At 36.6% G+C, this 25302-nt stretch overlaps 1 protein-coding gene and 1 long non-coding RNA gene across 5 annotated transcripts in view; one reads left to right on the top strand and one right to left on the bottom strand.

Moving 5' to 3' along the window:
• The window catches only part of LOC145720473 (uncharacterized), a 122829-nt gene that overhangs the window by 52413 nt on the left and 45114 nt on the right, over positions 1–25302 (top strand). For both annotated transcript variants that reach the window (XR_014143401.1, XR_014143402.1), the window contains one exon: positions 18491–18771. This is a non-coding gene — a long non-coding RNA (uncharacterized LOC145720473). The remainder of the gene's footprint in view (positions 1–18490; positions 18772–25302) is intronic.
• The window catches only part of MYL1 (myosin light chain 1), a 25029-nt gene continuing 3517 nt past the window's right edge, over positions 3791–25302 (bottom strand). The window contains exons 1-7 of one of the 3 annotated variants that reach the window (XM_081813720.1): positions 15219–15302; positions 14425–14449; positions 10041–10184; positions 7692–7865; positions 7160–7237; positions 4899–4941; positions 3791–4101 (exon numbers count right to left, since the gene is read on the bottom strand). In XM_081813720.1, the coding sequence (XP_081669846.1) occupies positions 4913–4941; positions 7160–7237; positions 7692–7865; positions 10041–10184; positions 14425–14449; positions 15219–15221 (453 nt within the window). In that variant the 5' untranslated portion in view covers positions 15222–15302 and the 3' untranslated portion in view covers positions 3791–4101; positions 4899–4912. Of the gene's footprint in view, positions 4102–4898; positions 4942–7159; positions 7238–7691; positions 7866–10040; positions 10185–14143; positions 14172–14424; positions 14450–15218; positions 15303–25302 lie in introns of those variants that run through there. The other 2 variants (XM_081813719.1, XM_081813718.1) reach the window with 2 other exon arrangements.

The following is a 25302-nucleotide window of genomic DNA, read 5'->3' as shown; positions in this document are numbered from 1 at the left end:
TTTTTTATTAACATATGATGTATTATTTGTTTCAGGGGTACAGGTCTGTGATTCATCAGTCTTACACAATTCACAGCGCTTACCACACCATATACCCTCCCCAGTGTCCATCACCCAGCCACCCCATCCCTCCCATCCCCCACCACCCCAGCAACCCTGTTTGTTTCCTGAGATTAAGTCTCTTATGGTTTGTCTCCTTCTCAAGTTTCATCTTGTTTCATTTTTCCCTCCCTTCCCCTATGATCCACTGTCTTGTTTCTCAAATTCCACATATCAGTGAGGTCATATGATACTTGTCTTTCTCTGATTGACTAATTTCACTTAGCATAATACCCTCTAGTTCCAACCACGTCATTGCAACTCGCAAGATTTCTTTTTTTTTTGATGGCTGCATAATATTCCATTGTATATATACACACCACATCTTCTTTATCCATTCATCTGTCGATGGACATCTGGGCTCTTTCCATAGTTTGGCTATTGTGGACATTGCTACTATAAACATTGGGGTGCACATACCCCTTCGGATCACTACATTTGTATCTTTGGGGTAAATACCCAGTAGTGTAATTGCTGGGTTGTAGGGTAGCTCTATTTTCAACTTTTTGAGGAACCTCCATACTGTCAATTATATTTCAATAAAAAATAAATTAAAAAAAAGACATTTTGTGGAAGACAAACTTGAGACTTGCTAAGGTTAAGTAATTGCCCCATGGTCACACAGCTATTGCTGCTTTAGAAGTAGTCATGGTAGGGTTCACACCTAAGCCTTGACTCTAAAGCACCTGTCCTTTATGGCATGCTTGAATTCTTCCTAAGAACATCTAACTGATGAGGGTGAAAAGTAAGCAGGGGTAAGTCCATGTTTGCTCTTTGGAATTTCTGCTGCTGAAGTATAGTTCAAATGAACCTCATCAGTTGTCATCAAAGGATTACTGTTAAGTACATTTTTATACAAGTTATGGGTGAAGTCTTTAATATATATTTTTTAAGTCTAAAAATATTTTCCCCAAATATGTTTTGCTTTTCACTTTTAAATTCACTTTATTTTATTGTACCACCAGGCATTATTGATTATTGACTACTGCTCTAATAGCGTTATACTTATTGTCACCTTACACGATGAATATTATGAGAGGAGTTGATTTTCTCCTTCACGGGTTGGAGGAAGACAATAGGAAAGGATAATCTTTGTCTTTTTGAGGATAGAAAGAAAAGCCCAACTTATCTGCTACCGGAATTTCTCTTTGCCACCTATGTGATTACTGACAAAGGAATTTAGTGCTGTTGTTTTTTAAAAGTTCAAGAAGATGAGGAGTATTTCTACTATTTTTTTGAGTAGTTCTGGGCAACCTCAAGATCTATCCCTGAAAAGTCTGAGCTTTGTCACTTCTCAGCAAGTCCATCTCTGTGTGCCTGGGGCTTACTCATCACACTGTAAAATTGAGATCGTTGCCTGAATTACTCTATCATTTTGTTCTTCTTTAGTTTCAGTTATCTTGGTAATTTAGAGGAGCATAACTCTTTAGTCTGGACTCCAGATACTTGCTGATTAATCTCCTCTTTTCTTTTAGGGTATAGCATGGTTTGCTAAATAAATCTATAGATTAATTGTCTTCACTGGACTTAGAATTTTAAGGAAGATATTCTTTCTCCATTCTGTTAAGTTCTATTTGCCAGTATGGAAAGAGACACATAAATATAGTTAGAAGAAGATATACTAAGTGTTCTTTTTAATATAATGTTTCTTGAGAAATATTACCGTGAAGTCTAAAACATCAATTTTTATTTCCCCGATTTAATAATCATTGTTTATTTTATTCATAGAGGAGAATAAATTAAGTTCCTGTGCGTTAAGTTTCAAATACACTTTGAAGCCCAAAATGTACATTACATTTGTTCAGGAAGGTAACTTGAAGGTAGTTAAAAAAACAAACTTGAATATATTTGCTTGTGCAGCGTGGGCTTTCGAAAGTTATTTTTAAAGACTGAGGAATTAAGCACCTGTCGTTTTTGCCAGCTGGTGTAGATGTTAAAAATTACTGTCACTCTTCCTCCCGCTACTCTATTTTGCATCTGCTACTACTTGAGTTACGGGCATTTCACACATGGTAATTTAATAAGGTTAAGTCCCATGATAGTGTACAAGATGTTATTCCACTGGGAGTTAAAGCAGTTTTATAAGGTCTTGAGGGAAAAACATTAAAGCTAAACCTTGAGACTAAAAAGTACCTTGTAGGCATCACATTTTTCTAACTGAATAATGTTAAAGAAGTGTAGATGATGGGAAATTTAGCTATGTATTCCAAAACAAAAATGAGCCTTTTATGATTGGACTATTTATACCAGTCAACTTCTCTACCCAGTGACATTCATTATTTTTTAAAAAAACATTTTTTTATCGCCTGATGTGACAACAAATATATACTGAAACCTAATGCTGTTCAATATGGTATTCATGAGCCACATTTAGCTACTGAAATCAATTAAAAATTTAATTTCAAGTGCTCAGCAGCTACATGTGGCTAGTTGTTACCAAATAGGACAATGTACATATTTATACATTGCTGTTTTTACTGCAAGTTCTTTTTTTTTTTTTTTTTATTTGAGAGAGAGAATGAGAGACAGAGAGCACGAGAGGGAAGAGGGTCAGAGGGAGAAGCAGACCCCCCGCTGAGCAGGGATCCCGATGCGGGACTCAATCCCGGGACTCCAGGATCATGACCTGAGCCGAAGGCAGTCGCTTAACCAACTGAGCCACCCAGGCGCCCATTTACTGCAAGTTCTATTGGACAGTGCCGTGTGAAATTTCAAATTCCTGATCTTAGGCAAACAATTTTCCTTAAAAGAGGGATTGTGATGTCTTGACATCATCTTGGCTACAAAAGCGTATGTCAAAGTTGAAGCTGTTGGCTACTGGAATCTGAGTGACCTTTGCTAAAGATGGAAGGAGCACATTGACCTGAAGTGCCCAACATCAGGAAGAAGTTTCAGCTTCCAAAAATGGATAGGCAGGCAGGTACTTTTCAGAGATTTTATAATCCTTTATGTTACGGATATCTTTTTAGAGAGTGGGAGAACTATTTATCACTTTCTCTCTTCTGCATAGATGACTATTAACTTGCAAATTCTGCCTCTGTTCTAAAGAAAAAGTGATACGTGATACCATTATGAGATGGCAAAGTAAGTTTACACTCAACTTTTCTATCCATTGGTATTACCATTTAGGACATGTGTTAAGAGATTGAACCAAAATTCGGGGATGTGGACATGCAAAGTAGCAGGGATCATAGCAGGAGAGAGAATATTAATGCACAGGATCTTGAGTTCCTGAGTAACAATCTTATCTGCAGAGGTTTTTTTTTTTTTTTTTTAAAGGAACCGCCGAAAGGTCACTTTAAATTTTAACCTTGAGGACATTCACTGAGAAGGAGCCATAGCTTATTAGGCCTTTTTCTTATGAATAGGCCAGATTGTCATTAGAAATGATAGGTCAAGCCACATATATGATGATTTACACAAAACTGAGAAAATCTGCTTTAACCTTAAATTACCTGGATAGGTTATATGAAGGTGTCTCTGATCCTATCTGAATTTCCTCAGTTCTCTCACTTTTTCAGTAACATGATGATGATGATGATGATTCAGTATGTTATTGCTATGTAGACTGCAGTGACTTATTCTTTAAAATTTTACAATTCATCCATATTCTGTACAGTAACAAATAATTGAAAATTTAAAAATTACTTTCCCTAAGCAAGAAGATAAAAAACACAACGCAACTGGAACATTCCAGACTGACCAAAATTATTTATTGATTTAGTATTTTAAGGATGTTCATTGACCCCTGGTGGAAAATGAAGAGTGGTACTTGAATTTGAGGTTGTCAGTATTTTATCCTTCTCGTCTAGAGCAGGAGACACTTGATTTGTGTGGTATGAATACAATTCAGAGAGGAACGTGAAGTATATAAAAGTTCAGGGAGTCCTTCAGTCTAGAACAGTCCATGTTGTTTTGTTGTCTGAATGATGGTAAGCAGGTCCGGACAGTAAGTCATGGGTGTTATTGCAAGAAGTTTCCAGCCAGTCTTCATAAACAATCTTGATTTGGAAAGGAAAAGGGAAACTGAGTTAAATGTTGACTGCATCTTTTCGGAAAGAAAGCTGGGGAGGAAATAATGTGAAGTACAAAAGAAGAAAAAGCATAGAATGAACAGCACTTCGAAAGTAAGCCATTTCCTACTTGTAATAATCTAGTTGCAAGTGCTTAACTTTGAACTATGATAACCTGGTTTTCTAGAGCAGTAATTGTTAAAAACTGTATCAATTAGTCAAAGAACTTAGGCTCATACTTTTATTAGTGTGATGTTCCAGCTAAATTCATTAACTAGTCCCTGGCTTGTTGAATCTCCACTGCATAATTACAGTACAATCAAAGCTAAGGTTTACAGAGGGCAGCAAACATCTCAGAAATTTTTGCTTCTACACTTATACAAAATGCTCTATTTCCTTTTTTTTTTTTAAAGATTTTATTTATTTCTTGAGAGACAGCAAGAGAGAGATAGAGAGAGTGCACAGGCAGGGGGAGCAGCAGGCTCCTTGCTGAGTATGGAGCCTGATGAGGGGCTCGATCCCAGGACCCTGGGATCATGACCTGAGCTGAAGGCAGACACTTAACAACTGAGCCACTCAGGCACCCCCCAAAAATGGTCTATTTCCAAGTAACCCACTTCAGGAGTTGAGATGGGTTGAAAAGAGTTGATATTTTCTGGTTAATATAAATAAATCTTAACTAAGAACTAATACTAATTATGTTTACAGCACATAAAGTGAAGCTGTTGAATTTTCTAAAAACACAATATCAAGAAAGCCTTATATAATAAAAAGCAAAATATTTACCTTGAGAGCTCCATTTAATTGGACATGATATGTTTGACAAAAGCTGTGGGCATAATATAGACAGTTTAAGTTAGAAGACCATCAAGTTTAATGAAAGAGAGATTTAGCAAGTAAGTTCAATCTTAATTTTTCTCAGCGATAATAGGAGCATTTATTGTTTTAAGCTCGGTGCAGTCCACAATTCTTCATCCTGGATTCATGGCTTTTCTCCTGACTTTGTAAATTTCATTTTTTTGGGAAGAAGTGGTACATTCACATGGTTAAAAGTTTTCTTTAGAGTATAAAAGAGCTTATAACAAAAACAGACTGTTCCTCACCACTGTCTCCCATCTACCTAGTTTCTCTTTACAGAAAAGTTGGTGGAGCTATTATACATGTATAAGAAAATACAAATATCTGTTTCTAAAACTCTCTTTCACCCCAATGGTGGCATACTCTACACACTCTTTTGCATTTGCTTTTCTCACTGAATGACCGTAAACAAGAGTATCATTATTTTGGGGGCACTGTAGGGAATTTCATTCTGTAGATATACCAGAATCTCGTTGATACATCCTGTATTGGTGGACATTAAGTTGTTCAAATATTTACCAACAACACGGTAATGAATAACCACGTATCACTCATTTCACTTGAGTGCAAGTATATCTAAAAACCACATCCCATGATGTAGATTTGTTAGGATTATTAATACTACCTCACTGTATCGGGGTTTTATTGATTGACATTCCCAACAGGAATGCATGAGATTACCTGTTTTCACACACTCTCCTCAACCCAAAGTGTTGTCTTTTAATCTTTGGCAATCATCTTATTGAAAAATGGTATCTCCATGTAGTGTTAATCTGCATTTCTTTTATTAGTAGTGAAGTTTAGCATATTATATTGATAGATAGTTTTTATTTCTTTTTCTGCGAATTGTTTATGTACTTGTTAATTTTTCTATTGGGTTGTAGTCTTTTTATTAATTTGCAGTAGTTTTTGTTTTAATTAGGAAAATGAGCTTTTGCTGATACTGATTACTTTTTTTATGGTTTGCTATTTGTCTTTTGACTTTGCTTCTGGTGGCTTTTGCCATATGGAGTTTAAAAAAAATTATGTGGTTGCATTTATCAAAACTTGTAATGCTTCTGGGTTTTTATCAGCATTACAAACACCTTCCCACTCTCAAAGTTATAAAATAATTTGTCCATGGCTTTTATGCTTTCAGCTCTTACATTTAAATTTTTGAACCGTTTGAAATTTATTCTGGTATGAGATCCAGATATGACTTTATTTTCTAGATGACTCTTCACTTGTCCAAACAATATTTATTAAATGATTCTTCTTTTATGTAATGTATTTATGGCAATAACCAAATGTAAAACGTTTATGGGAAAAAAGTAAAGTTTAATCAAGATTGTCAGTGACGATGTGCTTGGCTGACTGCTTTCCTTTTCTTCTGTCCTCTCCTCTCCTCTTCTTTCCCCCTCCCTCCTTTCCTTCCCTCTCTTCTCTCTGCTTTTCTTACTTTTTCCCCAGTCATTAGACTTCATAAGTCTACATTTACATCAAAGCTATCAGCATAGCTTTGTTGAAAAGTGGCCAGGTTAGTCTTTTTGGGAGGATAGATAAGTTTCTCAATTTTACTGGAAATTTTCAAATTTACAGATTATATCATGTAATTTTATTTTGCATCTTTATTTTGTGGGGTGTGTTGTTTTTCAGACCCCCTAGGTGAAGCTGCTGTAAATTGGTAGCAGGACATAGATAGTTGGCCATGAGATGACTTTGATTTAAGCAAAAACACCAGACAAGAAGAAGAACGAAATTTTAGCGCCGGCCCTTCCATTTATGATGTGATCTTCATGCAGTAACTAGACCTCTTTGGCCCTCAGCTTCCTCATTTTCATAATTGCTTGCTGTAAAGGATTTTGAGATCTCTCCAACTTTCATATTCTATTACACTTCATTCTGACACAAACCCTGTCTATCTTACAGAGATTTTATAAAGATCTAGAAAGAAAAAAATACACGTGAAAACACATTGTAAGCTGTATCACAATGCATAGGCATGTCAAAGCCCACTGGAATAAAAATCTTAGGTATACAGTCAGACTCTTAGAGTTATTGTATAATTGATTGATAATAATAAAAAAAAAAACATGAGTATGTTCAATGAGAGAAGCAAAGACAAAAAAGTCATTTTAAGCTCACAAGGAGTCCATCAACAATGCAATCCATTAAGAGTTGCTGTGAGCACCAAGCACATGAGATGGTACCTTCATAGTTGATGCAGCCATTGGAGTCTTCCTGACCCGCCATCAGGGCTTCCACTTCCTCCTCTTTCATTTTTTCACCTGATGAAACAAAAACTCTTTGCTCAGAAAGAAGGCCAGGGGATATTTTCTAAATTCCATCATAAGTGATCAGTTTTGGGTTTCTGGAGACTATGATTAAGCTCTTGGAGGACAGAAATCAAGCCCATCCTGTTCCTCTGGTACTTAGTACATTGTCAATGAAATGTTTTTAAGTGAATGAATTAAATACATATTATCTCTGATCATCAAAACTCTATCCTGTAAGAACTACGATGTTTTACTTTACTTATTTATTACTAGTAACTTAAGTTACCATTTCCCCCAGACAAACTCGTTGACACTGAGGCCAGTGGAAATGGTCATTAATTTTTGACTGTTCTTTTTCCTCTTTTAGCTTTACCCCCTACCTGTTTTGTTAGAACTTGATCCCCCTAATCATGCTCTTTCCTATATATTCTGTCCTATTAAGTCCATTGAAATAAATTTTCCTTACCCAATGTGGCTAAAACATGGCGGAGTTCAGCACCCATGACTGTGCCATTGCCCTCCTTGTCAAAGACACGCAGACCCTCAACAAAGTCTTCATAAGTGCCCTGGTCCTTGTTGTTGGAAATAGCTTGCATCATGGGCAGAAATTGTTCAAACTCAATTTTCTTGGCATTCATCTCTGGAAGAAATTGCAATTGAGAGAGTTATTAGCTACCATAAAATGTCATTTCTAAATCACAAATTAAACTTGAGAGTTCATTCCAGAAGATCTAAAATATCTTCATATAGCTTAAATTTCAGTTGGTAAATTGCTGATGACAAAAAATTGGTAATAGATAATAACATGAGCTCTGGAGTCCTCGTGCTTAAGCTTTTATCCCCAATCCACCATTTACAACTATGTGATCATGGGCAACTTTCTTCATCCTTTTGTACCTCAACTTTTTCACCTGTAAAATAGAGATTCCTCATAGTGTTAGTGTGAGCACTAAATGAGATAATACCTGCAAAATATATTATAATACCTGGGATAAACTGAGTGCTGAATAATTGTTAGCTACTTTTTATTAGTATGGTCAATTTAATATTTTCTATAAATACCAGAGAAGCAATGCAAAAAATATACTGATACAACAAACCCATTAGCATATAAATACAGTAAAACTTAACTTAAAATATATGCCTCCTTTGTCCTGAGCTTTTGTAGAGCTTTCAGTTTCCTTAAATTTTAAGTAACTTTAAAAAGAAGCCTATGAAGAGAGTGTGTATGTCAAATTCCTTGTGATCTCCTGACTTCTTTGCAGTTTAGAGGTCTGGGGATGGTAAGGTTTTCTTCAGTATGGTAAGGTAAATTGCATTCACAACAAAAGTATCAAAGAGACTATCCAGATGGATGTGAATGGATAAAGTTAAGTAACCCTAAAATTAAAATTCCCTTTTACTAGTCTTTCCTCATAGAATAAAAATGGAATAATATTAAAAAGATCAAACTTGAACACTGAATAAATGAATATTTACCTAATAATTCTAAAGAAGATGGATGTTTTGGTAAGTTAGAAAGTGACACCTACAGAATAAGATCTAGCTGTTGTTCTCTCACTTTATCTCATGCTCTCAGCTACCTTTTGCATGATTTACCTGGACATTTTCCTCTAAAGAAAATGAAGTTTGAGAAAAATTCCAGGAGACTGATTTAGAGGTAGAATCAAGCCCATCCTGTTCCTCTGGTACTTAGTACATTGTCAATGAAATGTTTTTAAGTGAATGAATTAAATACATATTATCTCTGATCATCAAAACTCTATCCTGTAAGAACTACGATGTTTTACTTGAAACAAGTAACAAGGTTTGCTTGAAATCAAATCCACTCCTTCCCACTTTGGTAACAAAGGAGAATAGTCTTTTCAGTTATCAAGAGAAAAATTAGATTATTTGCTTTTTGCTTTCCCCTCTTTTTTTCCCCTCATGGCAAAGATAAACAGCCCAAATATCTACTTGAAAAAATTTCATTGTTGTCTCATGTCTTTTGTTCAGGGTGGTATTCTCCAATAGACTATTACCCTTTGCCATGAACCACTGGGATCAGAAAAATTTTTTCTTGTTCCAGACTAATAATTGGATTACTGTATCGAGCAAATGACTTCCACGATGGTGCCACTTACATATCTCAGTCTTTTGTCGCAGGATTTGCTTGAGGGGTTTATAGGTTTGGGCTTAGATTTTTAAGTCTTCTTGTAGTTCTTTGGAAATAGAAAATACTCTTATTACAGTGACATTCTGTTGATTCTTAATTAGGAGAGCTGAGTTAATTTTCAGATGGTCACAGACTGAGCACTGGGCAAAGTCAGCAGGTATTTTCAACCTCCTGAGAGCATTGAGATTTTGTTTCCACAGCTTTTGTCAGTGAGTTGCTACTGAGTTGCTTACAAAGTATATTGTGTTTTAGCCATATTTAACATTTTTGTCAAAATGTGTTTTTGCCTTTGAAGTTTTGAGAAAAATGTGCAGATTTGGATATTATTTCATTCATTAATCTTTAAATTATGAACCTTAGGTAGGATGATGATGATGACAATGTTAGCTTTAGGTATTATTTCATTAGCATGAAATTTTATCATGCTTACAAATTCTCAAAGGAAGGTTAACTTATTTTATGAGGAAAAAACTGAGATTCTAGACAGCCAAGAGGCACACTTACCATCAAGAGCAAATTAAACTCTATTCTGTGGATCTTATTTCTCAATAAATTTCTCTTTCTCTTACATACATGCGCGCGTGCTCTCTCTCTCTGTCTCTCTCTCTGTCTCTCTCTTTCATGTGCGTGTGCGAGCTTGCTTCCCAGCTGCTTGGTTACCTTCATTGCTGGGGTTTCCCAGCACCTTCTTGACTTCCGCATTGGTGGGATTTGTGCCCAGAGCTCGAAGGACATCACCGACCTGGTTTAAGGTGATCTTAGATTCACCCGTTCTATCAAACAGGAGGAACGCCTCCTTGAATTCTGCAAGAAGCAAGAAGCATTAGGGTGCTTTTTTTCTCCTTCAGAACTATAAATTACCCCTACCTTCATCAAGGATCCAGTTCACTCTCTCCTCTGTTTTTCAACTTTTGTAACCACTTACAAATCTCCAATCTACCATCAAGAATCCAGTTCACACTCTCCTCTGTTTCTCAACTTCTGTGACCACTTAAGTTATCCTTGGACTCTCCCTTTTCCTAGCTCAAACTGCCATTGGCAATCCTTTTTGACATTTCTTTTTTGGACTGCTTTAAAACAGCACTTCCAACTTCGAATCATATATTATTATTAATCAGATATGGAAATTGAAGCTCCTTGTCATATTTATTCATATTTCCTTCATCTGCCTGGGAAGCAGGACTGGGTTAAGAAATTCTGAGGTCTTGAGAAATCTTAAGAACTCCTCATAATTAAGAAAGTTAATAAAATTTCAAGAAAACAAATTTTCAATCAGGGATGTGTTACATGAGGTTAATCCAGATTTCTCAAATTATTTAGAAAAACCTCCTCTTGAAGCACAAATTTCCTAGACTCTCCCCTTGACTAGTTATCTTCAGGAGCAACTTCGTTTTTCAGGAAAAAAAATTAGAAAGGTGAAACAAACCTTTAAGGTCTAGAGTGTCATTTAACCAGTGTATGACTTTAATTGGCTCCTAGTATAATCAGTTTGGAAGGAGAAATATTTGTTTGGATCTATCACTATGATAATCTTTTTAAACTTTGCTCTTCTTCAGATGATACATATGACAACATGTTGCTATATTAGCTTTAGATTTTAAGTATACATTTTTAATTAAAATTTTGTGTAGATAATTGTAAGTTCACAGGTAATTTTAAGAAAAAATACAGAGAGATCTCTTAAATACTCTGTCTAGTTTCCCCCAGTAGTAACATTTTGCAAAGTTATAGTATACTATCACAACCAGAATGTTCACATTGGTAGACTCCACCAATTTTATTCAGATTTTTCTAGGTCAATTTGTACTTACATGTGTGTACATGTAAATACATATTTTTAAAGTGTTGTCTATTTTTATCACAATCACTCTATTGCTAACTTTCCCTAAATTTTGTCATTCTCTGTTGGTGGAGCTATTTTGGCCTTTCAGAATTAAGAAGTGTATATCAAAAAAACAGAAAAGGGTAGTACTATGGATTAAGGGGCCAGAAATGACATTTTAACTGAAACTTCTAAACATAATATAATTAAATTTTCTGGGGAACCCAAAAGTACTGATGGCAACTTGTTGGAGTTAATCCTAGCAACACTCAAAAAACCATTTGTGAAGGAACTGGTAGAGCTGAAAGAAGTGTATTTGGGCCATTAGTGACCTCAGATCAAAAGATGCCATCTAGATAGATTACTCAGCAAAGTACCCTATTTTATCATCCGTCCATCCCCTGATCTAAGGTTGCACCAGACATTATATTCACAATCAACTATAGATCGTGTCGCTACTGTTTGCTAAAATTTCCCCTTCAGATTCCGTGCAATTTGACTGTAACAGATCATTCCCCTAAACTAAAAAGCATGCTATAGGCACAGTGGGGTCATTAGTCAAATATTATTTTTTGTCTTTCTAAGGGACCTGTGAAACTGAACTATTCTTGTTATTGGCTCCAGGCTTTCATGCAGATTGCTCAGAGGGCTCACTATTACCCTGGTCCCATGCTGATACAGAGATAGGATTTTATGGGCTGTAATAGAATCTCTCTGGCATTAACCCTTTGTTGATTTAAACGCCTAGGACAGAAAGATACTGCTCTTCCTATCTCAGATTTTTAAGATTTATTCTCTTGAGTCTAGAATAATGGATTAGCAAACTACTGCCTACAGGCTGGGCACCTCTTTTTGTAAAATAAAGCAAGATTGGAATACAGCCAATAATACATTTATGTATTGTTTATGACTGTTTTTAAACCTCAGCGATGGAGTTGAGTTGTTTTCACAGAGACTGTACTCCCAATAAACCCTAACATACTGACAATTTGGCCCTTTACGAAAAAAAATTGACAGCCCCTGGGCTAGACCAACACTGTTCTAGACCTTTTTATGACAATCAAAATGTTCTATTTTTGGGCTGCCCAAAAAACCACCTGTGGCCCCTGAGTGCTGAAATATGACTAGTGCAACTGAGAAAATAGATTTTTAAATGTATTTATTTTAATTAATTAAAATTTAAGTTTAAATAGCCACATGTGGCCAAGTGGCAACTCTACTGGACAGCACAGGACGTAGACCTTTAGAATGTGAATAATTTTGTTTTTTTTTTTCTTCTTCTTTCCTTGCAACCTGTGATACCTTCAAATAGAGCAGCCATGACCAAAACTCTTTAATCACTGAACAAGGAAGGAAACGAAGGAAGTTTTCATTCATTTTTGAAAGCATTGTGTTTCCATTTAAATTTCAAATGCTTCCATTTTTTTTCCTGGCAAGAGAAAACCAGTCCACCACACCAACATTTCCTGAACCTCTATACCTAAAACCTAGTTCATGTATGTAGTTATAGGTTTAATGGTCAACAGTAAGTCCTTCTGTCCCTGCAGGGGTTTTTAAGTCTTCTGTTGCTTTGTCCCACCAGAATCTGGTCAAAATGACACTGTAAATGAGATTTTTAAGAGGACTGGGTTGCAGTAGCTAATAATGTAGCAGCATCACTAGTTAAAAATGCATTAAGAGTCAAACAAATTAGAGTTACCACTGTTTTCAATAATAAAAACAACCAGTCCTTTGTAGTATAATTTCAAATGCTCTTGAGTTCTGAGCCATCAAATCACCTAATCTCTTGTCATGAGACCATCAGCCATGATGTAGATACATGTAAGTTTCTACTACAGCAAATATGCTTCTTTTTTTCTTAATTGATGTCCAAACATGAATATTTTAGATATTGAAACAGACTGAAAATGTGGAATTTTTTAGGTAGAGAACCGAGTATTTGCATAGGTACTTATTAAACACCTATAATTATAATTATTTATATATTACATATCATAACATATACATACTAATTTTTATGACCAATATCCTAATTTATATGCTATCATTCAACAAATTTTTTCTTCCTCTCCCTTCTATAGATGTACTTCTGTATCCGTTTCTTTGAACTTAGGCCACTTTCACTCCATAAAGCATTCTCCCCTGTACTTCTAGAGAACAAACACGTCTTGTGGGGCATGGGATCTCTTGGATCCAAAGGCCCGAAGGAGAAAAAGTGGAAGTGTTAGGGAAACTGCTCAGATTCTCTTGAATCTGAAGAGTTTGAAGTCTTCTGGTTAGTAACTGTTTTTATGAATTTTTTAATTAGTTTAAAGTAATACCAGATTTTGATCCTGTTACTAATACTTTGGGTCCTTGAGCAAGTCCTATCAGCTCTTTGAGAGACTGTCTTGTATTTCTAAAGACAGACCCGGAGATGTCTAATGTTCCTTGCAGTTATATGATAAGTTACTCCTCCTTCTTTGTCTCTGAATTTACTTTTATTCTATATCCACTTCACCTGCTTCTCTCAACTCATGCCCATTGAAATTATGTAGGTCTGGGAATTGGGCAGTTTCACAGTTCTAGATTGAACAATTCAGACCTGCCAATCTCTCTTTAGGGATTTGATGAACAGATTAGCCATTCAAAATCTCCAGCCTTTTTTGGGGTAATATATATGGTATTGCCTACTGTATCAAAATGGTTTTATGTAGAAATCAGTGAATATAAGGACCTATTTTATGGTATCTGTCTTTTGTTTGCTTAAACCTTTGATTACTGATTATAAGCAGGGGGTTCACGTTGAGAAAACTTAGAGTGATTGAGAGCATTTATATTTAGAGTGGCAACACCAGTGGGGATGATTGGGAAGAGCTAATCTCATCCCGAGGGAGTCGGTTTTCTCACATGCCGCCTTTATGAGTGTGCACATATTAACAACTGTATCTTTTAAACTTACCATCCTGCTGTTCCTTAGAGAACTCGATCTGTTAGAAAGAAATTAACCACAAAGAATATTTTAACCAAACAAAAATATCCTGATTTTTAAGTGTATCCAGGCTCATTCCCTGAGTAATCATCAAAGTAAGTTCCAAAAGTAAGCCAACTTTTCAGAGTTCAGGCTTAGCTTGGACACTAACAGGTTGAGCCATGCAGAAACATGCCTTAGAGATAAGGGATATTTCAGAAACGAGGCAGTGCTCTGCCTACGTGTGGAGTAGAGAAGCTCAATTCACTTACCAGCAATCTGGTCAGCGCTGAAGGACTGCAGTGGCGGGAGAGAGGGAGAAAGAAAGAAACAACTAGTACTCTTTCAAATGCATTGACAGAAGGATGAGTGCTCGCTGTTCTGAGATTTTTAAGAAGACATGTAGGTGTCATAGAATAAGAAGGTTGCCTTAGGATACTTTCGAAACTAGGAAAAATAAGCTATTGCGAAAGATAGTTAGGGAACATCTCTCTGTATCTTCATCAATGAATCAATGATTTAACAAATGCTAAGTCAAATAACTTCCTGGAATAATATACTAGCCTGTGATGTATTTAAGATATGTCTAATACAGATACCCTGCATTCAGAAATACAGATACACTGCATTAAAAAGATCTCCTTAATTCTTTCTTCTATTTAACTAGTAGCTTTTTGCTCAATGTGTCACAAGTAGTTTACTTAATTTTAGTTATCTTCATCAGACAGTTTTTAAAGGTATAATATTTTGCTATACTAGCAGTTTCTGCTCCCCGCCCCGCCCCCCCCCCCGGTTAGATAGAATAAATGTGATATAGCAAAAGTTAGTGAAGCATAAAGTACTGCTTTGGGGAGTAAGATGTATTTTTTTCAGTTAACATAATAGCTTGAATTAATCTCTTCTATCCTCACCCCACCTCAACCAAAAGCAAAAGCAGGTTCTATAGACTTACACCGAATATGTTCTCCCCTCAATTCTGTTCCTTGTCTGCCTTTCTACTCAAAAAGGTCATATGCACGATTCATATCCTCCTATAAAGGAAAAACCGTTTTCTCCTAGGACCCACCATGGCAGAGCCTCTGGGCTGCGGAACAGTGGCAAAGCTGAAGAGTGAGTTGAGGGCCGCTCCAGTCCCTGAGTGGGGCCTCCTTCCCTGAGGCTGCCTTTTATTGCTGGGGAAGCTGTGACCTCACAGCTAGCATCAGGTTTCAGAGACACATGGCCACTCCCTTTGGAGGGTTCTTTAGCTTTCTTAGGGCAAAGGGAAGGAGGGCTCTGTACCCTGAGGGCTATTTTTAGGCAACCAGAACCTAGGAGTGGACAGCCATAATGAGACCGAAGTCTGTCAGTACTTTTATGGTATTTATCCCTGAGACGGTCTCTTGGAGCCTCTTCCTTTAAGAAGCTTCTTACTTGTTCAAGTGCAGAGGAGCTTAGAATTTCCTTCACACTCAGGCTGACCCCTTCTCTTGGTGAATTATGGACTTTGCAAACTTCGAGTCAGCAAGTTTTGATATTTAATGGAATTTTTTGGATGGGACTGGCTTGGGGTTTCAAATGGCAGTGACTATAGAAGGAACATCCTCTGGAGCTCTGTCCCTTGTGGTAAAGTTCAGAGGACTTGAAAAGGCCATGCGCATTCTTCGTGTTTCTTAGGGTTCACCCAAGTGACGATGCGGTCCCTTCTTGAAACCTCTCATTAAAGACCACTCTTTTGCAAGTTGTGCTCTGAGATGTAGAGAGTGTATCTAAGCCAGGGGTGGTTTGGAGCTCCCATTTTCACCATTCTCCTTTAGCTTTCTTACACCAGGGGTGGGTATTTTCCTCCATCCTCAGTCTCCAGAAAGACCCAAAGCAGGGGCTGTTGAATGCCAATTTATACTTTAGGATTTTAAACATGTCTATGGGATTGGCTGGTAATGGGTTTTCATGGCATTTTACCTGAAAATAGGGGGCAACTCCCTTCTGAGAACGGTACTGTGAAAAGTGATACTAAGAAAGATAAGTCCTAGCATGTCCACTAAAGTTCAGACATGTTTATCGGTGTTCTACATACCTAAAGCAGGTTATAGGTGTAAAGAATGTTGGAGATAAATTTTGATTTGAGTGCTGTCTCAGCAATTGTTTTTAAAGGAATGGTCATGTCAAGCATGAAGATTCCCCCTGCTAGACAGATGAATACTTTACAGCTTTCCCTCAAGCCATTTAGGAAGAAATCAATATTTAAATGCATATCACTTTTTTTCATATCATTTTTGTCCAAAGTTTACAAGTAGTGAAAAAAATCTCATAGGGTCAAGATGAGGATTAAAAACATTATTTAAAAAATACTACTACCCAGGAAAACATATTTTCATAAATAAACATTTTGAGAGTTTATGAGAAATGGAAGCTAATAGAAAAATTTAAATGCTTTAAATTATTAGGGGGAATGGAAGGGAGGGACAAAGGTGGAAATTTGTCACCTTTGATAATTGTGTAATTTGGAATCTCATGATTTTTTTCCTTCAAGTTTTTATTTAAATTCAAGTTAGTTAACATATATGCTAAAATTGGTTTCAGGTGTAAAATTTAGTGAGTCATCACTTACATGTAACACCCAGTGCTCATCACAAGTACCCTCCTTAACGCCCATCACCCATTTAGCCCATCCCTTGCCTACCTCCCTCCATCAACCCTGGAGTCTCATGATTTTTGATGCCCAAATTAAAGCCATGAGAGCAGACCATGTTTCTTTGTGTTCTTTTTAGTCTTGTAATTATATTTATGTATTGTGTCATTAAATTTGAATTGCCCTGTGATTAATATTGAGAACTAGTATATATCTTTAGTAGAATTAATAACTACAAATAAATAAGCCATCAAAATTGCCCTACAGAATGCTCATTTTTTTTTTTTGAGTAGAAAAATGTGTCCTCAAATTCATATAAAATATCAATTTGTATAAAATCTATGGAGTAAACTGGAAAGTCATTTTAAAAGTTGTATTTATGCTATAAATAAGCTATTCCTAACCACTTGGATATTATGTAAAGGTTTGCTATTATTATTATTTTTTTAAGATTTTATTTATTTATTCATGAGAGACAGAGAGTGAGAGAGGGGCAGAGGGAGAAGCAGGCTCCCAAGGAGCAGGGAGCCCGATGTGGGACTCGATCCCAGGACCCTGAGATCATGACCTGAGCCGAAGGCAGTCGCTTAACCAACTGAGCCACCCAGGCGCCCAAAGGTTTGCTATTATTAAAATAGAAGTGACAGGCAGTTGTCAAACTATTTCACTCTATTTTTTCTGTATATCTTTACCACAGAGAAGATCAGAGTTTAGATTTTTTGTACCTATTGAAAATCAAAGTAAACATGTAAGCAAGTTACTGACAACAGTAGAAAAGGCTACAGTGTAGTCCATCCTAGAGAATAAACTATAGTTTAAAAGTTAAAAGAGGTGAATGCTGTGCTCATAGACTAAATGGGAAATGTTACTTTATCTCTGGTATATTCACAAATGATGAAAAGTTTCTCTTGCATCTCTTTCTTGGTGTTGTAGTGATGAAGTAATCAGCTCTTTGAACAAGGCATGATATAAATACAAAATGTCAGCTGATTTTGGACTCAGTTTGCTGTGTCATCATGTGGTTTGTTTTAAAAATTAGACTTAAGTCTCTTCTATCTGGAATGCTCTCCTCTCATCTCTGTTTCTTAGAAATTAAATATTCAAAGTCCTGATAAAATCTTCTCTTGAAAGGACCTTTTCTTTCTATTTACTTAGCTCCTTTCTTCCAACTGAAAGATGTTTAACCTTCCTGGTTGTAAACTTCTGGAAAACCCAGGCCATTACTGAAAGCCATTTACCTTTGTCCATGATGCAAATTGGACATGGGCCCACCCCAATTTCTTCCTGCCATCTAGAGAGTGGCCTCTGCCTTATTCTTATATTTTATTCCCCATATCTCTATGAAATACCTTGTTTGCCTATATTCAACAGATTTGCAATAAATTAAAATCATTAGGACACATGTATAGTAAGTTCCTCCTTCAAACATGAGCTTCTCCTCTAGAATATTACATTCCCTGAGGGAAGAGACTTCATCATCTCCTTCAAAGAGCTTCCATTCTACAGATGGTTCATATGATCTCCCCCCAGTGCTACACGCCCAGCATCTAGAACTGCCAAGCACATACTAGGCACGCTCATTGCTCATTTTGAATTATTGATATATGTGCCTTTATATTTCCAGAGCCTTTCCTTACATTTTATATAAAGTTTATGATCAGGAATTCTCATTTGCCAACCCTTGATTTGCTTTTTTTTTTTTTGATTTTATTTTATTTATTTGACAGAGACAGAGACAGTGAGAGCAGGAACACAAGCAGGAGGAGTGGGAGAGGGAGAAGCAGGCCTCCCGCCGAGAAGGGAGCCCGATGTGGGACTCGATCCCAGGCCTCCGGGATCATGGCCTGAGCCGAAGGCAGCCGCCCAATGACTGAGCCACCCAGGCGCCCCCTTGATTTGCTTTTTAACAGGGCTTTTCTATCTTAGCCTGATATCTGTATTAGACTGTTAGTCTAATAACTATATTCCACACTTTTGGGACTCATGTACTCTTTGATATTGGATTTAGGTAAGTAGTAGTTGACTGTTACTGGTACTGAAAAGGATTTTTTATTGCAATGTTTACAGATCTCTTCTCACTTCAAGAAGCGTTTTTCTATTAGTAATCATGATGTTTGGTTAACTGATTAAAAACAAGGTAAAGCTTCTGGTATACAGAAGGAATTAATTTATAGGGAAAATATTAAAATGAATTTAATCAAAAGGCTCTGAAATTGCTGTATGTTAAGCTTTAGCATAACAAGAAAAGCTATAATTAAGGAGGATCTGGGAGACCCGTGTTGTTGAATACAGGTGAAAATGCCCTAGGAAGGAACACAGACTATAGTCTTTAAACAACATCTTCCCTGCAAGACGGAATGAGACTAATGACTGGTAAGGCTAAGTTAAAGAAGTTAATCTCACCAGAACCAATATTCAAGCAAGAAAACATTGCTGCACATTCTCTAATTTAATGCCAGACAGAGAGGCCTCTAAAGACCCAGGATGTATGCAAAACCTAAGGAAAATTTAGATGATTAATTTTCACTCTAATCTCAGAGTTACCAGGACTCACCATAAAAGGCCAGCAGAAATACCATTTTGGAAATAAAGAGTTTTCTGCCTCAGAATAACTCACTTCATTTAAAGGAGATAAATATTTTTCATTGCATCTTTTTTTTTTACCTCAACAAAGGATATACTTAGGCTGGTGACTATAATGTGTTATAAAAAGTAGAAATTAAGAACAACAAGAAATTAAGAATACAGTACCAGTCCAGCCTGTCTAATATAAGAGAGAATAGACGGCTGTACTGGATACATTGATCTGAACAGAAGGGGAAATGAGTAATTCTGTGCTCAGAAAGTGTGAAAACTGACTAGTCAAAACTGAATTTGGTCACATTAGAGCAAACGCTGAATTATTTAAAATAATACAATTCACACCTATAAGAATTAATGAGAAGCCTAAGTGAATTTTCATAAAATTTTTTTAAATAGGTTTTTTTTTTTAAGATTTTATTTATTTATTTGAGAGAGGGCGAATGAGAGAGAGCACATGAGAGGGGTTAGGGCCAGAGGGAGAAGCAGACTCCCTGCCGAGCAGGGAGCCCGATGCGGGACTCGATCCAGGGACTCCAGGATCATGACCTGAGCCGAAGGCAGTCGCTTAACCAACTGAGCCACCCAGGTACCTGAATTTTAATAAAAATTTAAAAATGTGACCTAAGTCTATACTTTTTCAGATTTTTCATTAGCTTTCTTATGGTTAATAATTGATAGATTTAAGATTTAAGAGTTGTACCTCCTCCACTTTGTACACTTGTTTGTTTGTAATTTATTAAAAATCCAAGTTGTGTTTTTGTTCCTTCCTTCCTCTTTTTTTTTTTTAAATAGGAGCTTAGAAAAATTCTTGGTGTATGTGTTTTAAGAAATTAAAAGTATCCGCTTTTTCCTACTTATCTGGAATGAAAGTTCCTCTTGTGACCAGAGGGATATATCAATATTGGCATTACCATTTTAGAGATTTCAGGTCTTTTCATATGGTGGAAAGAGAACTAGACAGGGATTGAGGTATGCAGAATTTTGTTCTGTGATAATAAAGCATGTGTCTTTTGATTAAATAACTTCTCTTATCTGGGTCATGGCTTCCTCAAATATAGAATATTATACTGTGTGATTTCTAGGGTTCCTATGGTTCTGCAATGTTATGAGTTTTCCATGCTTTTGACAGTAGAAACAACCTCAACTTGCTTTTTTAATGGAAAAGGGCATGGTGCTAAAAACTCAAGAAGTAACATTATTTTGAAGTAATCTAGAAAAAGAGAGGTTAAAATATAATTTCATAACACTGAATTCAAGTGAAGCAGATGTTTTAAAAACTAGAGAAAATGTACCATTGGGCACTTACTAGGTGCAAAGACTTCACTTGCCACAGTGAAAGGAGGAATATACAGTTGAATAAGATGTGGTTTTATCTTAAGGGCATATTTTTTCCCTCTGGCTTCAACTCACTATTATCAATTTATGACCAGAAGAGCAAGGACTTATCATCCATATAGTTTAAATTTTTAACTAGTATAATTAAAGCCACGACTACTTGTATATTGCAACTTTTGCCTTCCAAATTCTGATTTGGAGTGAGAAACAAACTGTAGAAGTTGATGTAGAAACAAACTATAGCAGATCTTATTTTCATACAAAAAGTATTTCAGTATGAGGAGAAGCAGAAGAAAGTGTAGGATCAGCAGACTAAATATAATCCTTTCCATAATTTCCATGAGTCAGATGGTGCTTAATGCTGGGTAATTATGGAATGTCTTCTAAAGACAACTTGCCAGGGGGTTCATTTGCAACATTAAAATGTCAAGAGTCTAAATTTGGCACTGTCACTTTGTGGTCTCCTTGTCTTGCAAAGATTTCATTATCTTTACAATTAAAAGGGCTATTCACTATTAATTGGTGAACATATCTATTCCTTTCCAAACTGCATTTTACTTTGCAAAGACATTATGCAGTTAACGTATAATTCAAAATATAATTTTAGAGAGTTACAGAATGTCCTTTAGTACTTTCCCACTCCATTCCACCTGTTCTCTTCTTGTACATCATAGATGTTTGAGAGTGGAAACTTGATATTGATACCTAGTGGTAATCTCAAATAATTTTTTATTTGCTCCTGAGGTTATATTCACACTGCAAATGGATTCATATTGAAATTTGTTACATTATAGTTGTATTAAAAATTAATTCATATTATTGAAAGGCCAGGGTAAAAAAAAGACAAATTCTTTTCTTTTCTTTTTTTTTAAAGTAGGCTATACACCTAGTGTAGAGCCCAATGTAGGACTTGAGCTCAAGACCTTGAGATCAAGACCTGAACTGAGATCAAGAGTTGGATGCTTGACTGGGCCACCCAGGTGCCTCAAAAATGATAAACTCTTAAAATTACATAAAGAAAACTTAGAGACAACTTATAAATATTTTCACCCATTCCTTCTAATCAGAAATTCATGATATGTGTTCTTTTTCTAGTTCTTTTCCTCAAGCTAGTTAAGGTTAAGATTTAATCATTATACATGTGGTATTATATTTCTACATATCACTCTAAAGGATATATGGCTGATGTTTCTTCCCAGTTTCAATCATGCTATCTATCTGTAAACAAAATAGAGATCCCATACCTTTGTTAGAATATTAGCCTGATGGCAAAATTTGGAGGTCAGTTTTGGTATGTGTATATTTAATTAAAAACACAAAAATTATTTTAAAAAATTTGTCTGTTTCATTACATTTAAGAGCATTTAAAAATACTTTGGTATAGTTTATTTTCTCCAGCTGTATCGAGATATAATTGACATAACAGTGTAAATTTAAGGTGTACAGTGTGATTTGATATGTGATGATTTTGATATTGTGAAATGATCACCACAATAAGGATAGTTGATATATTCATCATGTCACATTTTTTTTAAATTAAAAAAGTATGTGTGTGTGTGTGTATGTGGTGAGAACTTTTAAGATCTACTCTCTTAGCAACTTTAAAATATACAATATGGTATTGTTAACTATAGTCATTATGTTGTATATTAGATTCCAGAACCTATTTATCTTATAACTGGAAGTTTGTACCCTCTGACCACCTTCACTCATTTACCCCACCCCTAGCTCCATCCCTGGCAACTACTAATCTACTCTCGTAGCAACCTTTTAAAAAAAATACCCATGTTCCATTTACAACTTTTTATAGGAAGCTAGAGCAAAGTGACTAAGGGTCTTTCTAGGTCTTCCCACCTTCTAGCTGTAAAAGAGAACACTCAACCTTTCAGCAACAGGTGCAGAGATAGGGAAGAGCTACGGAGAACAGAGTAGTGGACTGCCAAGGTCAAAAGTCTAGGTCAGCTTGCTCTGATGTGTGCCTGTCACTCCCTCCACTGGCTACACAGGGTTGTGCAGGGTGATATGAGATCCGCTCTACCTCACACCCTTAAGAATAAAAAAAGGCTTCTTGGGCGCCTGGGTGGCTCAGTTGGTTAAGCGACTGCCTTCGGCTCAGGTCATGATCCTGGAGTCCCTGGATCGAGTCCCGCATCGGGCTCCCTGCTCGGCAGGGAGCCTGCTTCTCCCTCTGACCCTCCCCTCTCTCATGTGCTCTCTCTCATTCTCTCTGTCTCAAATAAATAAATAAAATCTTTAAAAAAAATAAAAAATAAAAAAAGGCTTCTTTACACATTAGGGTTTTTTTTTTTTTTTTTTAAGAGTGGGAGAGAGAGAGAATCCCAAGCAGGCTTCACTCCCAGCATGGAGCCTGACATGGGGCTTGATCTCACAACCCTGAGATCATGACCTGAGTTGAAATCAAGAGTCGGACACTTAACCAACTGGGCCACCCAGGTGCCCCTTCTTCATGCATTCTTTTCTTTTTTTTTTTTTTTTAAGATTTATTTATTTATTTGAGAGAGAGAGAAAGAATGCAAGCGGGAGGAGGAGCAGAGAGAGAGGGAGAGAGTCCTCAAGCAGACTCCCTGCTGAGCGGGGAGCCCTTCGCAGAGCTCGATCCCAGGCTCCCGAGATTATAACCTGACCTGAAATCAAGAGTCAGCCACTCAGCCGACTGAGCCACCCAAGCACCCCTTCTTCATGCATTCTTAACAGCAACTTACTCTTTATAAACAGGAGGTGGTTTAGGATATGATTACCACAGTTGACTCTGGATTTGGCTGAGAGGTTAAATTCTAGCTCCATCACCTAGTTCTTTGATCATGGACATAGCACTGAACCTTATTAGGCTCAGTTTCTTTTCTTGCAAAATGAGGCTAAAAACAACCTCAATATACTGTTTTGAGGATTAAATAAGATAATAGGGCACAGAGTTAAATCTCAATGAATATTTATTATTATATTACAAAGAACTTTATAATTTTCAAAGCCTTTCATGGGCCATGACCTCATTTGATTTTTCCCAGGAATTCTTCAAAGTGGGACTGGGTTTGTATTAGCCTTATTAGAGCCGAGAAAAAAGAATTTGTAGATTAATACAGACAATCCTGTACCTTGACCAGAACAAGCCAGGTATTGCAAATGTATACAGAATATTTGCCTCCACTGAATACCCATCAGTAAATAGATGTATTTATTGGGAATGCTCTATTTCCACATTACCCATTAAATTGAAAGCTTAAATCTCCCCAACTGTGCAGTAAATTATTGAGATTTGTTATCGGATGAGTTTCTGTCAATGCATTCTGTACCTTTACCACTTTTTGTAATTTCGCCTGCAGTATCTAGTCAGAGATGACCTGATTGAATTACAGTGAATACGGTGAGAATTAAAACTTAAGCAGCACATTGGGAAAGACACAATTCAAAGTCTCATCACCTCACAGCAATCCTGGCATATCAACTAAGGCATGCATCATGCAAAACATTTACTTACACATTGAAGATTTTTAAAAATCTAGGCACATAGTCATCTCATTATTTGTTTTCTTTCATCATTTCAACACTTGGCTGAAGTGTTGGGCAGCAGGTGTTAATTCTTACGTTTGCACCTGCAACTATACTCATGGTGGATTTTTTTTTTTTTTAAGATTTTATTTATTTGACAGAGAGAGAGAGAGCACAAGTAGGCAGAACAGCAGGGAGAGGGAGAGGAAGAAGCAAGCTCTCCACTGAGCAGGGAGCCTGACGTGGGGCTCGATCCCAGGACCCTGGGATCATGACCTGAGCTGAAGGCAGCCGCTTAACCGACTGAGCCACCCAGGCACCCCTACTCATGGTGGATTTTAAGTCTTACGCTTGAGATTCTGTCAGGCAGTGTTCTTTAGCCTGGGCATCATTGTTGGAAGTGTCAGCTCTCTGAAAGCAAAGAGTGCTTAGAACCACCCAGGACAGCAACTTTAATGTTCAAATATCAGCAGTTTTGTGTTTTTGAAAAGGGTACTCAGAACATTCATGGGCATAGGACATCAGGTAAGCATTCCCTCCATGAATATCAAAGGTTTTGTGTTAGAACAACTGAACAAATGTTCTAAATAACCAACAAACTAGGAAATCAGGTTGGAAAGCACATTACAGAAATTGATAAAACTAATTAACAATATTAAAGATTGTTCAGAGTTTATGGGGAGTTAAATATATGGCTGATAAACATGGTATATTATATGGTGGAACATAGATATTAGCTAGGAATAGTATTGAGGAATTAAATATTACTATTCCTATGCCTGTAGTCCTACACAGAGATAATTATCCTTACACTTTGGCATTACTCAAAGTCTAAAGGACAGCCGGATTTCTTTTTAAAATTTTTTATTGTTATGTTAATCACCATACATTACATCATTAGTTTTTGATGTAGTGTTCCATGATTCATTGTTTGTGCATAACACCCAGTGCTCCATGCAGAACATGCCCTCTTTAATACCCATCACCAGGCTAACCCATCCTCCCACCCCCCTCCCCTCTAGAACCCTCAGTTTATTTTTCAGAGTCCATCGTCTCTCATGGTTCATCTCCCCCTCTGATTCCCCCCCTTCATTCTTCCCCTCCTGCTATCTTC

Source organism: Leptonychotes weddellii, chromosome 3, assembly GCF_054177405.1.
Source record: "Leptonychotes weddellii isolate Sample4059 chromosome 3, ASM5417740v2, whole genome shotgun sequence".
Taxonomy (NCBI): Eukaryota; Metazoa; Chordata; class Mammalia; order Carnivora; family Phocidae; genus Leptonychotes; species Leptonychotes weddellii.
The sequence above is the reverse complement of the archived record's forward strand: the minus strand, read 5'-3'. Positions and strand labels throughout refer to the sequence as shown.